At 61.2% G+C, this 16,530-nt stretch overlaps 1 protein-coding gene across 1 annotated transcript; it reads left to right on the top strand.

The window, feature by feature from the left end:
• Positions 1-970: 970 nt before the first annotated feature.
• Positions 971-6,076, top strand: SOX8 (SRY-box transcription factor 8). Its single transcript, XM_084881729.1, has 3 exons — positions 971-1,591; positions 2,811-3,040; positions 3,813-6,076. Exons 1-3 carry the CDS (start codon positions 1,170-1,172, stop codon positions 4,550-4,552), a joined length of 1,392 nt encoding a protein of 463 aa, XP_084737855.1. The 5' UTR covers positions 971-1,169; the 3' UTR covers positions 4,553-6,076.
• The last annotated feature ends 10,454 nt before the right edge of the window (positions 6,077-16,530 follow it).

Here is a 16,530-nt window from a genome sequence, read left to right as displayed (position 1 = left end):
CTCCGCCCACCTCCCCTCCGCGGCGGGTGCGCCCACCCCCTTCCCTCCAGGCGCTCGGGGCGGCCTCCGCCTCCGCGGGACCACCCAGGACCGCGCCGCCGGACGGCCTCTGCGCCCCCACCCCCCGCCCCGGGTCACGCCCGGAAGGCCCTGGGCCCCCGCGTCCGGCCACGCCATCCGCCGGCCGGCCCCGGGGACTCAGCAGCGAGGGTCAGCTCAGGCCCCGCCCCGCGCGCCGCCCCACAGGGCTGCCCTGGCTCCTGGGACCGGGTCCCGCCGCGCCTTCCAAGCTGGAGCCCGGATGGGGCGGGGCGCCTGGGATCACCCCGAGCCGTGGCTCCGGGGTGCGCCTGGACTGGACGTGCCCGGCTCGCAGACTGGGGTGGGGTGGGGGTGGAGGGCGCGCGTCAGAGGCTCCAGCACGTTGCACCGGCCCTGCGGGGCGGGGAGCCCCGGCTTCGAGGCCAGGTGGCCGCGCAGACCCTCCCCTTGGGCCGCGAGCTGACTCGGGCGCTTCTGGGCTGCGGACGAAGTGTCGGGACTTAAGACCCGGCTGGGTGGGGGAGGCTCGGAGGACCCGCCTACTCTCGGAGCCAGCTACCCAGGGCTGGGCGCCTGGAGCCGGGGTGGGGTGCCCCAGAGCCGCCGCTAAGCGCCCTCGGAAGGAGCAGAGCATCTCTGACCCCCCTTTTCCTACTTGCTCCTCCGGGGAGGGGGCCCCGTGGCGTTCGGGGAAAATGGGCGGGAGGGTGCCCCGCCCGGGCCCCGGTCCCGGCTGGCGGGCACGCAGGGCCCCACGTGGTGCGGCGCCGGGCCGGACGCGCGGGGGCACCGCGGGAATCGCGGCTCTTTCTTTAAGGCGGGGGGAGGGGCGGGGGGCGGCCAGGCTCCGCCCACGGGGCTGCGGGGCCGCGCCGGGCGGCCAATGGGGAGCGGGAGGGGCGGAGCCTCGCGATCGCTGCTTAAAGAAACTTGTTGCGGTGTCTTCGCGGGGACTGAGCTCCGGCGGCAGAGGCGACGGCGAGAGGGTCTGGGTGGCTGCGGCGGCGGCGGCGTGGGCGCAGGTCGGGCTGCCTCGGTGGGACCTCGGGCCCCACAGCGGCCGCCGCGCAGCCGGGCATCGGACTCGGTGCGCATCCCCGGGGCGCGTCCCTCCGCGCGCGGGCCAGATGCTGGACATGAGCGAGCCCCGCGCCCAGCCGCCCTGCAGCCCGTCCGGCACCGCCAGCTCCATGTCGCACGTGGAGGACTCGGACTCGGACGCGCCGCCGTCGCCCTCGGGGTCCGAGGGCCTGGGCCGCGCGGCGGGCTCGGGGGGCGGCGGCCGGGGCGACTCGGCCGAGGCGGCGGACGACCGCTTCCCGGCTTGCATTCGCGACGCGGTGTCGCAGGTGCTCAAGGGCTACGACTGGAGCCTGGTGCCCATGCCCGTGCGCGGCGGCGGCGGCGGCGCGCTCAAGGCCAAGCCGCACGTGAAGCGGCCCATGAACGCCTTCATGGTGTGGGCGCAGGCGGCACGCCGCAAGCTGGCCGACCAGTACCCGCACCTGCACAACGCCGAGCTCAGCAAGACGCTGGGCAAGCTGTGGCGGTGAGTGTCCCCAGAGTCCGGGGGGCAGGGGCTGCGAGTGAGTTCTGGGGGGCTCGGGGAAGGTGGCACTACGGCCGGCCTCGGCCCTGCTCCCGGTGGCTGTTCCCAGGGCGAGCCCCAGTGGAAAAACACCCTCTGGCCAGCAGGGACCAGGCCCACAGAAGGCAGCAGCAGCAGGAGTGTGGCATCTTTGCCACATTCCTGGGACCTGGGATGCGAGTAGCCTGCCTAAGGTGGTGGCCGGCATGCAGAGTTGGGGTGGGGGGTGGGGTAGGTGGCCTCAGAGCCTGCATGTCTGTTCCTACCCCAGGAAAGGTTGCCTCCGCCTGGGAGCGGGGCACGGTGGCATGCGGCGTGCTGTGTCTGGAGGTGCCACTCCTCGGAAAGGGCAGAGGGAGATCTGCTCCGCTGGCACCTTCCCCACACAGCTGCACACTTTGGCACGGCCAGGCTGGTGGCTTTTGTAGGAAGTTGGACGGCAGCAGGGACAAAGTTGCTGCTCGGGACAGCCCACCCCACCAAACTCGCTCTGCCTGGCGTTAAAACGATGGCTTTGGGCTCAGGGCACCAGTTCACTGTTCTCTGCGCGTCACCTCATGAGTGGGCGAGCAGAGTTTGCATGCTTATCGTCTGTGCTCCTGTATCTGTCTGTGTGTGGAAGGCATTGTGGACTTGTACCTCTGTGCCCCAAAGCCCCGTCTGTAGGCCATTAGAAGTGAGCTTCTGGAAGAGTCTGAGAGGCCAGTGTGTGTCTTGAGCCTCATGGAGAACCACTGAACTTTGTCAGAGTTTCTGGAGGTCTGAGACTCCCGGCTGCCTGAGAAGTCCCACCTCAGATCCGGGGAAGCTCACTTTGTCCATAGCTTATGCCCCGCTGGGTCCTGCCCTCCTTCTTCCCCCGCCCGCCTTTGAGCGCCATAAGGGAGGAGACAAACACAGGCTGAGCTGGGGGAGTCAGAGAGGGAGAAAGATGAGATTTGGCTCTTACTATCACTCCTTCTTTGACTTGATGGAGCACACAGGTCTCACCAACAGGCACCGTGGCTCAGAGCACTGCCTGGTGGCCCCCAAGGTTCGGGTACATGCATGCTCTCCTGGTCAGGGTCCTCCTGGTCCCCTTCTTGTCCTTCCTCTGGGCACCGTCCAGCCCCCAGGCAGTGCGGACGCCGGAGCTGGCTTGGACGCCCTTGCCATCCTGATTGTGCCCTTGGCTCCGCAGCCTGCTGAGTGAGAGTGAGAAGCGCCCCTTTGTGGAGGAGGCAGAGCGGCTGCGGGTTCAGCACAAGAAGGACCACCCCGATTACAAGTACCAGCCGCGCCGGAGGAAGAGCGTCAAGACAGGTCAGAGTGACTCGGACTCGGGCGCCGAACTGGGCCACCACCCCGGCGGTGCCATGTACAAGACTGACGCGGGCCTGGGCGACGCACACCACCATGGTGACCATACAGGTTGGCTCCTGGGGCCCCCGGTGTCTGAGAATGGCCAGTGGGAGAAGTGGGGTTTCTGGACATGGTAGAGATGGGCAGTGGGGGCGGGAAACGGGGGCTCACTCCCCACAAAGAGGGCCATGCCTTCCCTGGGTACCCCCCAAAAGCTCCCAGCTGCTTCCCGTGCATGCTCTGAGGGTGAGTGGGCACTCTGCTTAGCCCTCTGAGCTTGGAGGGTCTCACAGGTTGCCCGGTTGGCACCCTGGGACACAGGGTTTCTGTCCTAACCGAGGGCATCTTTGCCTCCCTTGGCCTTTGTGCTGGTTCTGACTCAGGACTCACTCCTGCTGCCAGCATGGTGGGCAACAGCCCAGCTTCAGGACCCCTCTGACCAGGGTGCAGTCTCGGCCCCGGAGCTGGCTAACGCTGTGAACGGGTCTTGTGTGGGTTGTGTAGCTATCGTGTGCCCGGGCTGGGCGCTCCTTGAGAGCGTCCTAAACGTGGTTATCTCTGCTCTCTTCACTGTGGCATTCACAGCGGGGCCTCCTTGGCCCCAGGTCTTTCCGTGGAGCAGCGCTGAATGGAATTTTCTCAGGCGAGGAGTGAGGTCTGGGTCTGGTTTTGCTGGAATTTCTGGGAAATGTACAGGAACAAAAAGCTGTTGATTCCTACCTGCGGCTGTTAGCGGGCTGGTTTTCCTCCCGTGTGCATGTCGCCAGCCTGCCGGCCCCGCCGGCCCCACCCCCACCCCCACAGAAGGGGCATTCATCCCTGCAATGTGTTCTGACCCTAGGGCAGACCCACGGGCCACCCACCCCACCTACCACCCCCAAGACGGACCTGCACCAAGGGGGCAAGCAAGAGCTGAAGCTGGAAGGCCGCCGCCTGGTGGACAGCGGGCGCCAGAACATCGACTTCAGCAACGTGGACATCTCAGAGCTGAGCAGCGAGGTCATCGGCAACATGGACACCTTCGACGTCCACGAGTTTGACCAGTACCTGCCCCTCAACGGCCACTCGGCCCTGCCCACGGAGCCGGGCCAGCCTTCCACCTCCGGCTCTTACGGGGGTGCCTCCTACTCACACTCTGGGTCCGCGGGCATCGGAGCGTCCCCCGTGTGGGCCCACAAGGGAGCCCCCTCGGCCTCTGCGTCACCCACCGAAGCAGGCCCCCCTCGGCCCCACATCAAGACGGAGCAGCTGAGCCCCGGCCACTACGGCGACCAGGCCCACGGCTCTCCAGGCCGTACCGACTACAGCTCCTACAGCGCCCAGGCCAACGTCACCACGGCCGCTTCCGCCGCGGCGGCCAGCTCCTTCACCAGCTCGCAGTGTGACTACACCGACCTGCAGGCCCCCAACTACTACAACCCGTACGCTGGCTACCCGTCCAGCCTCTACCAGTATCCCTACTTCCACTCGTCCCGCCGGCCCTACACCTCACCGCTGCTCAGCAGCCTCTCTGTGCCGCCTGCCCACAGCCCCCCCAGTAACTGGGACCAGCCCGTGTATACCACCCTGACCAGACCCTGAAGGCACCGTGGTTGAGTGGAGGGGGCTGGCATGGGCAGAGGAGAACCTTTATCTGAAAAGACAGAGCCTCTGAGGTCTCCCTGGAGGTGTTGGCCAGCGAGGTGAGAAGAGGCAGCCGTGTGTGCCCGGCTCTATCAAGTGCCTGCTGACGTGTGCAGGAAACCAACCGAGTCCCTTTGCTTTGCTTCCAGATCTCCAAAACCCGTTAACGGACAAAGCCCTCTTTTCCTCCTCCCTCTCTGTGGTGACTGGCAGCTTTGACATGAAGGATGGCCATTGGGTCCCTCTTCTGCGCAGACACCAGCGCCGCCTTAGCTTCGCATCGAGACGGATGCAAAATGGAGCCGCAGTACAAGGGACAAAAGGAGGGAAGAGGCACCGGGTCTCCAGGCCCCCTTCATTCTGAGGTCCTGGCCAGTCTCAGCACCAAGAACCCCCAGGACCAATGGATGCCGTTTCCGCGGCGAGAGGGCACATCCACAGCCTTGGTGGGGATGCGTTCGCAGGAGCGGCTCGGTAGGGATGCATCCCCAGGAGCACCTGGGCGGGAAGTGTCTGCAGGAGCATCTCTCGGGACCAGCTTGCTAGATCCGAGGTGTTCCTTGTAGTTAGGGCTCTTCTGAGGAAGGTTTGGCTGTGATTAACACTTCTCTCTCTTTTTATTTTATTTTTAAAATTTTAATTCTTGAAGAAGCTCAAACGTGTTTGATTTGTTCTGAAAGCTGTTAAGATGTATTTATGTCCTGTATTATTTTATCTTTAATTAATGAAGTAATTTGTGCAGATAGTAGAACTTAAGATAAAATGGAAGCCTGGGAGCTGAGGACTTGGGCCAGGAGGGCAGGTGGGGTCGGGACCCTGGATCGGGGCCCAGGCTTCCTGGAGGCTGCTGGGACTGTGGGGGAGGAGGAATTTGCCTTGTTGTGTCTCTGATCAGGTTGGGGTGCTCCCGGCACCGGGTGTTAATTTGAGAGTTAGAAGGCAGGGACATCATTGCGTTTCATCCCTGCCCGCAACCATGCTAAGTGGTAGAGACGGGAATTTCCTGGGATGTGGTGGCTTCAGAAACGTTAATCTTGGCTCTTAGGAACCAGGCGCCACCTCCAAGCTGTGAAACTAAAACCTTCTTCACTAAGCGTTTTTTAGATTCTTCATTTTAGCTGAATAATACCTGACTTACCTGTACTGCTTCCGCTGTACGCTGAGCTATGATAACTGCCAATTTTATGGAAACTCGTGCCTTTAAACTTTGTAAATTTAAATACAGCAAAGAAGTTGCTTCTTTTTACTTTTTCTACTTTCCTACCTTTTTCTAGAGAAGTCTTTTTTTGCATATCTCTTTCTGTGGGTGGGGGTGGGAAACTACAACAGACTCATTTTTTATGCAATCTATTTTCCAGTGTTGAGTTTGGACTTTTCGCTCTCACTTACCTGCTGTGGTGTCTCACTACTTTCTGACCAAGCCATGCTAACTTTTGTACAGATTGATTTGATAAAATTAAAAAAAAAAATGCTTTCTATCTACATGGGCTGCATTGTTTGTTGCTTTCTCTAAACCTGGGGACGTGGGGGTCCCAGGCCCTGCTCGGCCCCGTTTTGAAGGCACTTGGCCAGGGCAGAGGGGGGCTCTTTGTGCCTCGGAGGACGCGGGCAACCAGAGCTCCTGGACCCAGCCAGACCACAACCCAAGGCGGAGACCCGTCTCCATCCCGGGGGCGGGGGTGAGGGGGGTGGGCGGCGACGAGACCACCCTCCCTTTTGGGCACTGTGTCTGAAATGGAACATGACAAATCTCAGAAACCTCCAGGAAGCTGGCGACGCATCTTCCTTCCTAGGGGACCTCCTCAGTAGGCAAAGCGGGTCCAGATGGGCCAGATTCAGGGACTGCGGTTTCCTCCCAGGCAAATCCCAGAGTGGGTTTCTGGGTGGCTGACGGCATTTTTTCGGGCGCTGGCATGGAGCCAGGCTGGGAGCGGGATAAAAGCCGCCCTGCAGGAGCCAGGCAGGGTTGTCTGGTTGGCGGAAAGTGTTTCTAGGGAGAAACGGTTGTGGGGAGTGACAGCGAGCAAGGGGCAGCCTCGCCCCCTGGCTGGGCCTCCCCGGCACACGAGGCTGGTTCGGGGGGCCTCTCGGGGCTGGGGGCAGGGGGGCTGGAAGAGGAAGATTATGCTTCTCATGAGAATCTAGATCCATGAGGCAGCTGCCTTTGCAATTTTAATGGGGTAGCCCAGGTAGGGGGGCACTCACCCCTCTCCCTTGCCTGCCTAGCCGCCTGTGTGGCTGCAGTCCAGGGCACGTCCCTCGCCCCATGCTGGGGAGCCATGTCCAGGGCCTGCCAAAAGCAGTGTTTGGGAAGAACCGTCCGGGTTTACGAGGGTTGGTGTGGTCAGGGGCGTGCCAAGCCTCTGGGGCAAGGTGGGGTGCGGGAGGGGGCTGCAAAAAGCCAGGCTCCGTGGATTTCCACAGCCCTCTGCCTGCATGGAACTGGCCCAGCTCGTCCCGTGTCCAGCCAAGGGCTGTCCGGGCCCATATGGCCCTCGGAGTCCTCCCATTGACACCCCAAAGGGAGGAGACCCGGCCCCCAGCTCGCTGATAGGCGAACGAGGCCGCCCCTCTGCCGCCCCGCATTCGCTCAGGCCTTGCCAGGCTGAACCCTCTGCCGTTTTGTTTGGACTTGGCAGGGCTCCTGTGTGTTAACTCCTGGGGGCCTGGCCCTCCTTCCCCACAACCTGCCTTGGTGTAGAAGCCTCGTGGCGCGGGGTCCTGCATGAGTTTCCACGGGCTCCCTACCCTTGAGCTCACGGCGCCTCAGGGAGAGGAAGGACAGTCACCTCATCCCGGGGAGGCCATGCCCGCGTCTGCCCGTGAAGACGAGATGCCCTGCACTCTGCCCTGCCTGCCCCAGGCTCCCTCCCCTCCCCGGAGGCCCCGCTGCCGGCTCCTCTCTAGGAGCATTCTCGGGCCCTGCGATCGATCGATCGATCGTGGGGTCTCTGTCTCCCGCAGTGACACTAAGGGAGCTGAGGTGGATGCCCTGGGAGTCAGGGCCTCTGTGAAGCGACTGCCCTGGCCCTCTGGCTGGTGAGGGTGTTTCAGGAGCTCCTGGCTGGTTGGCTGGTGACAAGGCCAGCCCGGCCCTGGCCTTGCTTTGCCCCAAGTCCACGGGGTGTTTGCCCAAACTTGTGCACAGCCCTGTTCTCACTCAGAGCAGCCCATCCCAGGGATGGGCTAGTGGGAAAGTTCCTCAATTTTCATTTCCTCATCCCTCATCCAGGAGAGAGTGTGCTGCCTCCGACCTCAGCCGAAGAGAATGCCCTGTTCAGAGAGAAAGGGGAAATGGCATTGATGAGCAGCCCGGCGCTGATAGACCAGAAAAGCCCCTTCTGGCCCCGGCACCATTGCCCTTCCTGGGGCAGGACCGGCGTCAGGAGTGGATTTTCTGTTTGGGTGTCAGCTTGGGGCCAAGTGACTGTCCACTTGGGGAGAGGCCTGCCGCCCCCACTCACCAGGCCTGACCCAGGGGTCAGATGTGGGACACACACAACCTGCTTCTGCTTTAGGCCACATGTCGGAGGACAGCGCCCAGGATGGGTGTCACAGACTTGGGGTACAGGCCTGGTTTCTGGACCCCAATCTTTCCTCCTCAGTGTCTGGCCCAGGACAGAGGACCTTCCTGAAGCCTGTCTCTGGCTGACCAGGTTTGCAGGGGCTGCTGTCCTTTGGGACTGGGGGGTGGGGGGGAAGATGAGTTTCCCAGTGGTGACATGACAACCCCAGACACCCGACAAGCCCCTGCCACCTGTGTGGGCAGCCTCCATGGGCTCATTCCACCAGGCTTCATGGGAAACCCATGCCAGCCAGGACCCAGCCTCAGGGCCACCGGTCAGCACCACCAAATCCCCCATCCTCACTGGAGGACAGGAGACGGGGCTGCCCCACCAGGCACTCGGGCCGAGGACTCATTCAGAGGGAGGGAGTGTGTAGATATAGAGTGCCCCCAGACACGGCCCCAGACCAGGGCTCTGCTCCCCGCAGCCTGTGCCATAGCCCTGACCCATCCGAGGACATGGCGGCTGAGCTGGCCCATGCAGGTGAGGGGCTGTGCCCCCTGACCACCAGGACATGCTGGGAGCTGCAGGGATGCGCCTGGTCCCTGTCACTCTGGGAACCCCTACATTCTGAGCCGTCGGGGAAAGGGAGGACCATCATCGCCCTGTTTGCGTTTCCGAGGCTCCTGCCTCCTGTCTCCCTCTGCCCACTTTGGGAGTCTCCTGTGTCCTGGAGGGAGCAGGTCTGCGGATGACATCTCCCAGGATGGGGCTCACGGGGGCTGCAGGAGCCTTCAAAGGAGGAGAGTCGGGGAGGGAAGGGGTAAAAGGGGGAGATGCCCTGGGGCTTGGGTCCCACCTTCACACGAGGCCCATCCTGGAGCAGAGAAGGGCCAAGCCTGGTGCTGAGGGATGCCGTGTCTCCCAGCTGTCTCTGGGGCACCTGGCTGTCCCCTGGGAGCTTGGTGTTCCCGCCTGGAAGATGAGAATGTCCCCACCCTGGTGCTGGGGGGCTGCAGTGAGATCAGCACCTCCTGCAACGTGACCTCCAATAGCACGATACTTCTTTTTGCTCATTTGCAAAACGAGGTGTGCTGCTGGTAAGAAAATTAAGTAGAAGTGAAATAGGCCTCAATGCCAACTCTCCCATCCCTGCCTCTGGGTGTTTCCGCTGCACTGAGATGGCCTCGGCTCCCCCACAGGAAGGCTGCCTGCCTGCGGAATGAAAGGTCCCAGGTTAGATTCTTGTCAAGGGCATGTACGTTGGTTGCGGGCACATCCCCAGTGGGGATGTGCAAGAGGCAGCTGATCAATGTTTCTCTCTCATCCATGTTTCTAGCTCTCTATCCCTCTCTCTTCCTCTCTGTAAAAAATCAATAAAAATATATTATTTAAAGAAGAAGAAGAAGAAGAAGAAGAAGAAGAAGAAGAAGAAGAAGAAGAAGAAGAAGAAGGGGAGGAGGAAGAGGAAGAAGGCTGACTGAGCCCGTGGCTGGGAGCTCTACCTCATGCCAGTTTGGCCTCTCTGTGCCTCAGTTCCCCCATGACCATGGCATGGCAATGGCCTTGCCGAGGTGCCCAGAGGGCTAACCAGGTGTGGCCAAGGCCAGCATACGGACACAAGTGACAAGCACTGTCCTGGCCATCCTGCTAGCAGACTCGTCCCTGGACTCCTGGGACTTTCACTCCTCTCCCTGTTTCTCCCCCAGCCTCACAGTGACTTGTTGGCGTGGCCCTCCTCAGCTGGACCCTAGGATGGCTAGTTGGAGGCTCAGGCAGCCTCCCTGCCTCCCCTGCCCCGGGCGAGGCAGTACTGGGCAGGCTCCTATGTACATGTAGCAGCAGCCCAGTTCCCCCAGCCCGTCTGTCCCGGAGGGCGGGGGCCAGAACCTGGGCTCCTCCAGCTGAAGCTGTCCTGGAAGGCTCCCTGACAGCTCAGGTCAGGTTCTTCCCTGCACACCAGCAGCTGAGGAGCCCCGCTCCCCGCTCCCCAGAGGCCCAGGCAGGCTGGCACCCCAAGCCAGGATCCTGCAAAGGGTTAAGGGGCGCGAGGCCTGGTGGGGCAGAACAGCCAGGCTGGTACGGGGCCAAGAGCTTCAGGGAAGGCGCTGCATTTTAATGAATCATTATTGCCGGGAGGCCTTTGTCTTTCTTTATCCGGTGCACAATAAAAGAATTAATTAGACAGAAAATGGCAGGGCAAGGAACTGACAAGTCATTAAGGGCTGCTGAATGACCGATGAGATGCACGCTGGGGTGGATTTCAGCTCCGGAATGATAATGGCTGGCTGGGTGCTTTGTATGCGCAACCAGAGGCCTCTGTGCGGGCATTGTGGGCACTGACACTGTGGCCAGCCGGAGCGAACCAGTGCCAGCATGACTTTCCAAAGGCAAAGTGGGCAGTGGGAATCGCCCGACAAAATCGGGGCATTAATTTTTGTGGGCAGACACAGAAGTAAATATTTAGGTGCAGAGGCGACTCTGGGTAAGGGCTCTGACCCCGGGACGCCCGCTCCCAGCTCAGGGGACAGAGGGAGGCCGGCAGTGGGAGTGCTCCCCACACTGCGAGGAGCAGAGGACGGGGGAGGGCGAGGGGGAGGGGGAAAGGAGGTGGAGAAAGAGGAGGAAGGAGATGGAGAGGAGAGGAAATAAGAGATAGGTGAGGAGAGGAGAGGAGACAAAAAGAGAGAAAAGAGGACAGCAGGGGAGGAGAGGGGAGGGGGGACGGGAAAGGAGGGAAGTGGAGAGGAATTTGAAGACTTAGAAGGAACTTCTCAGAGCTAGGCCCACCCTCCTTAGCTTCTGCTGTCATGGTTACTTAGACTTCACCGGGGAAAAAAGTGCCACCCACAGATCCGGTTCTCCCACTCAGAGGAACTGAACTCCTCTGGGGAGAGCAAGATCAGAGAGCCTGCGAACTGGGAGTGCATCGTGGGGCCCACTACCTACAGCTCTGGACAGTGGGAGGCTCAGCCTGTCCATCCCCATGACCTGCAGTGCCCCGGGGGCTGGATTTGAAAAAGGCCTGGAGCCCCTGGCTCCCTGGTTCTCTCCTGTGGGTGCTGTCTCAGGGACTGGCTTGTGTGTGTGTGTGTGTGTGTGTGTGTGTGTGTGTGTGAGAGAGAGAGAGAGAGAGAGATAGAGAGAAAGAGAGAGAGAGAAACCCCAGGCAGGTTTGGGAGAGGGGTCTCCCCTGCACTGGGTGTGTCCACTAGTCAGTCACCAGCCCTTGCTGGGCTGGATGTTGAGGGACAGATGACACCACCATTGGAACACCTTGCAGAGCCTGTTCCTGGGCTCGAACCCGGGCTGGGTGGCAAGGCTGTGTCCCAGGCATTGCTTCTGGGCCTCTGCAAGCCCCCTAAGGACTGGACTGCTCTGGCAGAGGACCACCCATCCTGTAGGCAGAGGGCAAGGGCTGGGTGCCCCTCCTGGAGGCTCCACCCCAAGTCAGGGATGCATGGAGAAGAAAGCACACCTGTTTCCGGATAACAAGTGTCCTGTCAGGTGGCGGGGCATCCAGACACCACGGGGGAGCACGGTCCATGCTTTTGCAACTCGTCATCTGACAGCTGTGTGTGTGTCCCTTCTCAGACACAGGTGTGCGGCTAAGGCAGGCCTGGACACACAGGGTATTATCCCTTCCCTTCTCCCTCCCATCCTGGGGTCACTCGGCCCTCTGAGCAACTTGTTCACTAAAGGAGGCGGGGCACAGAGGAGGATAAAGGGCCCCGGTGACCCTGACTCTAGAGACCTGAGGCTCCTAGCTTTTCCCAACAGAGAGAGGGGTGTCAAGGCAGGGAATAATTCTCCCTGAGGCCTGGTGCCTGGTGTCTCAGAACATGGGTCCCCCAGGGGGCATGGACGTGGACACGTTGCTGGCCTCTCTGACTTCAGTGGTCCATCTGTGAAATGGGAAGAACACGCCCATCTCCCCAAGAACAGTGTCAGGGAACAGATGCCTGCGGGCAGGTGCGTAGCTTAGGATTTGGATGCCAAGCCTGGCCTGGGCCCTGCCGCCGTGACTGCCAGGCGGTGGGAGCTGCCGGGGCGCCAGGCCACCTGAGCAGGAAGCGCTGGCTGGAGCATTTCCTCCCGTGGACACCAGCCCCAGCCCCGCTGCGGGCAAATGGATGTCCCAGGCTCAGCCAGCCGCGATGAGTGGGGTTCTCATGGTTTCAGGAATGCAAGCAGGGCCGGGAGGCAGCGGACGCGGTGGCTGGAGGAAGACGCGCTGGAGCTGCTGGGAGGTGGGTGTCCTGCTCTCATCTGGCAGGAAAGGCGGTTTCTTACAGAGCAGAGATACAGGCAGCGGGGTGGCTTTGGAAAAGAGACAAATCGCATCTCCATCTATAACGGGGTCGCAGGATCCTGGCTCCCGCCTCCCATTCCGCACCCCCCAGCGGGAGGTGGGCGGCTGACTCCCTTCTTGAGGGTGCCCATCACCTGTTCCTCCCATTTGCGAGCTAATTCCACAGGGCCCGTGGGCGGTAGGGCGCAGCAGATCCGGAGCGTGGGCGTGTCTGCTCCCTGCTTTTTGCAGAACAGCCCCAGCGGAGGCTCATTTGCATGAAGGCCCTGGAGAGTCCCCAAGGAGAGTCCCCAACCAGAGTCCTTCTGTGTTCCGAGTCCCTGAAGCTGGTCTGAAAAAGGCTCTGTGCAGCCCCCCGGCCTTGGCTCCCCTGCTGCAGAGTGGGGAGGTGGAGGGCCCCGGCCAGAGGCAGCGTCCATGGCTCCTGCTGGCCACACTCCGCTGGGCACACCAGGGGGGGGCTCAGGCGTGGCTTACTCATCTGGGAAATGGGTACCTGGGTGCAGCCTGCCTGGGGCCCTCAGAGGGGCTAGGGAGGCAATCCAAAAGGAGGGGCAGCGTTCCCAGGGAGCGGCCGGGGCTCAGTGTGAATGTGAAGAGGCCGGGTCTTGAGCCTCAGCAACAGGATGAAGTGCTGAGTGCTGGGTCCCTGCTCTGAGGCTGGGGTGACTCCCGTGGAAGATGTCACGAAATGGTGCCTGCCAGCCCCTCGGGTATTACCCAGAGACCCTGCCCCTCAGAGGCCACACAGGAGGCTCTGAGCTCTGGAGCCCTGGGGAGTTCGGGGCCCCCTGGGGGGAATCTGGGGCTCCTTGCAGCAGTTGGAAGCAATGCGCTACCTGACATGGGTACTGGCTCCCTCGCTCCTGGGTGGTGCCCTGCGGGCGGCAGGGCACTGTGGGTGCCAATGGGCGGTTCTCTAAGGAGACGCCCCTGGGAGAAGCTGGGACCCCCTGGACCAGAGCTCTGGGGGAGCAGGTAGAGGAGAGGGCCAGGTAGGAGAATACTAAGGAGGTAATTGAGTCTGGCTGGTTGGGAGGCCCAGGATGGTGAGGGCAGCACTCAGCTCTCTGCACCCAAGACAGAAAAGAGAGACAAAAGGCAAGAAGGACACCGGCTGGCGTGGGTAGAGCAAGTGAGCAGGGCACTTGCCTCTTCCCATGAGGCCGGGTGGGGCTGGAGTGGATCATGGGTGGTCTCCAGTGTGGGGAGGGCAGAGAGTGGCCCCCTGGAAGTTGCTGCTGTAAAGGGGCATCTCTCTTCCTGGGAGAAGGGGCAGGTGGTATCCACCGCCTCACGTCCCAGGGTATCCTTGGTCCCGAGCATGCCTTCCCAGCCTCTTACCCTCAGCTCATGTGCCACCTCCTCCAAGAAGCCTTCCTGGGCTTCCCTGCACAATGAGCCCATCTGATTGTTTTTTCCTAAAGCCTAGGCCACTATTGGCAGTCACCACAATGGGTGGGACTGTAGGTGTCCTAGCCATCCCAGCCCATACACCGTGAGCCCCGAGAGGGTGGCAGCAGGCCCACCCTGCTAATTGTCCACCCCAGCGCCTCCTGCCAGGCACATGGGTCTACCCAACAGTGCCCTTGACCAGCTGGTTGGCTTCAAGCAACAGAAGGGTGACTGGGGACTCTGGGTGGGGCCACCCAGTCATACCCTGGCCCAGGCCTCAGGCTGAGCACGGGGGACTTGCCAGGGTCCCACGTGATATCTCTTAGACTCTCTGCTGGTTGGGATTCTGCCCATGGGGACTGGGGCCTCCTGGGTTATAAGGTGTCAGAGACCGTGAGACTTCCTGGGCTGTCCTCCAGACAGTGGGGTGGGGCAGGGAGGGGTGCAGACCTTCAGGGACCCCCAGGAGCAGGAGGCCCTTTCTCTGTGACCCCAGACTCAGGAGGTCGCAGGTCTCCTCGATGTGCTCCCCAGGGCTTTGGCGAGCCTGGTCTGGGAGAGTCAGCAGGAGCCCCAGGGACTGCTTGCCATGGACCCTCCCTGCTGCCTGTGGGCTTCGGAACCCTGGCAGAGGTAGGCATGACCGGCACTTCTGATCTGAGACGAGACCAGCAATGGGCCATGCTCCCTGGAGGCCCGGCCACAGGGATTGAGAAAGGGCAGCTGTGACTCCCAGGGGGGCTGACATGGCTCCTGAAGTCCCATGGGATTCACTTCCCCCCCTGCCCAAGTCTCTTAGTGACCTTGACAAGTGGCCTGAGCTCAGACGGCTGGCTCTGTCCAAGGCCAGGGGAGGCCAGGGCCGCAGGGGGCAGCACCCTCAGACAGGAGCCGGAGGCACTTGTCAGCAGCTCCGCCTGGCTGGCTCCTCCACCACGTGCTCCCTGGCTCTGTGTCTGGGTGCGAATCGGGGAGACTGGCTCTCAGGCCATGTGGGCTGGGCCGGGGGCCTAGGCCTGCTCCAGAAAATCAAAACCATATTTTCTCTCCCGGAGCTTTCCGAAGTGTTTTAAAGCAGGCTCATTTGGACAGATGCCATCTGCCCCTCCAGGGATTTGCTTTCCCCAAAATGCCAGCAGGAAAATCAGTTGGAAGCCGGTAACGGAGAGTGGGCAGAGGCCGCTGGGGCTGGCGGGTGCTGGGGCGGGCTGGGGCCATGCCCCCCCTGTCTCTGCCTGTCTCTCTGCCCGGCTGGGAGGCCACTCCTCACCTCCAACAAGGCTCCGGCGATCAGGTTACAGGACACAGCAGCCCCTGACGCCAGGCTAGAGCCTGCTTTCCGAGTGACGGGGGCTGCCCTCAGAAGGGACAGTAGACACCAGTGATCTCCGTGAACAGGAAATCAATGTCTCTGCACAGAGCGGCAGCTGGTACAAGCCCCCAGGCCCCTGCCTGGCACACCGCACCTGGGCTGTTGAAAATTAGTAGCATCCAGCCTCCCTGGCGTGGCTCAGGGGTTGAGCATCGACCTGTGACCTAGGAGGTCACGGTTCCATTCCCAGTCAGAGCACGTACCTGGGTTTCAGGCTTGATCCCCAGTCGGGGGTGTGCAGGAGGCAGCTGATCAATGATTCTCTCGTATCACTGATGTTTCTATCTCTCTCTCTCCCTCTCCCTTCCTCTCTGAGAGCAATAAAAAATAAGCATTTAAAAAATTTAGTGACATCCAAACTGTCCTTGGATCGTCCTGGCCCCTGGCTTCCCTGTGACCCCTCCAGGAGGAACCACTGCAAATTGGTACCCGAGTGTGCGGTGGCCGGATGGATGGGCTGGGAGTAAGCAGGGAGGCTGAGGAGGGCTCGCTCTGTCCCTGGGAGAACAGAGTGACAGGGTCAGGCTGAAGGGCAGACGAGTGCGGTCCATCCACACAGTGGACTATTACTCAGTCATGAGAAGCGGCGAAACGCTGACACAGCTCGGAGGTGGGTGAACCTTGGCGATGCCATGCTCAGGGAGAGAAGCCCATCACAGAAGGCCACAGAGTATATCCCGTTCATAGGGAGTGTCTAGCCGAAACCGGTTTGGCTCAGTGGATAGAGTGTCGGCCTGCGGACTGAAGGGTTCCAGGATAGGTTCCGGTCAAGGGCATGTACCTTGGTTGCGGGCACATCCCCAGTAGGGGTTGTGCAAGAGGCAGCTGATCCATGATTCTCTCTCATCGATGTTTCTAACTCTCTATCCCTCTCTCTTCCTCTCTGTAAAAAAATCAATAAAATATATTTAAAAACAAAAAACAAAACATAGGGAGTGTCTAGAACAGGCAGATCCACTGTCACAGAAAGCAGATGTGAGGCTGCCTGGGGCTGCAGGGAGGAGGGGACTGGTGGGGGGTATAGGGTTTTCTGTCAGGATGAAGAAAGTGTTCCAGGATGGGATAGAAGTGATGGCCCCGCCCCCGCTGTGAATGAACCAAATGCCACAGAATCGTGCTCTTTAATTTGGTTACTTTTCTGTTATGTGACTCCCACCTCAGTAAAGAAAAGAAATTAAAACAGAAAGAGTCGCAGCCGTCAGGATGACTCAGGTTGGCGGTGACTCATCCAGACCATTTGCATGTGGTCGCTTAAAAGCTGACCTTTTCGAAGAAGCTGGAGGATCAACGTGGAGTCCCGAGGGCCGGGAAGGCGGGAGGCACATGGGAGGGCCCGGTGGCTGGCGTCCAT

Source organism: Pipistrellus hanaki (assembly GCF_964339955.1).
Source record: "Pipistrellus hanaki genome assembly, chromosome: 4".
Classification (NCBI taxonomy): domain Eukaryota; kingdom Metazoa; phylum Chordata; class Mammalia; order Chiroptera; family Vespertilionidae; genus Pipistrellus; species Pipistrellus hanaki.
This window is presented reverse-complemented; position numbering and strand designations above follow the sequence as displayed.

What these genes read in the sequence shown, in the direction of transcription:
- SOX8 (XM_084881729.1), top strand. Translation starts at nt 1,170, where the DNA reads ATGCTGGACATGAGCGAGCCCCGCGCCCAGCCGCCCTGCAGCCCGTCC. An exon ending in ACGCTGGGCAAGCTGTGGCG is followed by an intron (nt 1,592 to 2,810) that starts GTGAGTGTCCCC and finishes TTGGCTCCGCAG; the next exon opens with CCTGCTGAGTGAGAGTGAGA. An exon ending in CCACCATGGTGACCATACAG is followed by an intron (nt 3,041 to 3,812) that starts GTTGGCTCCTGG and finishes TTCTGACCCTAG; the next exon opens with GGCAGACCCACGGGCCACCC.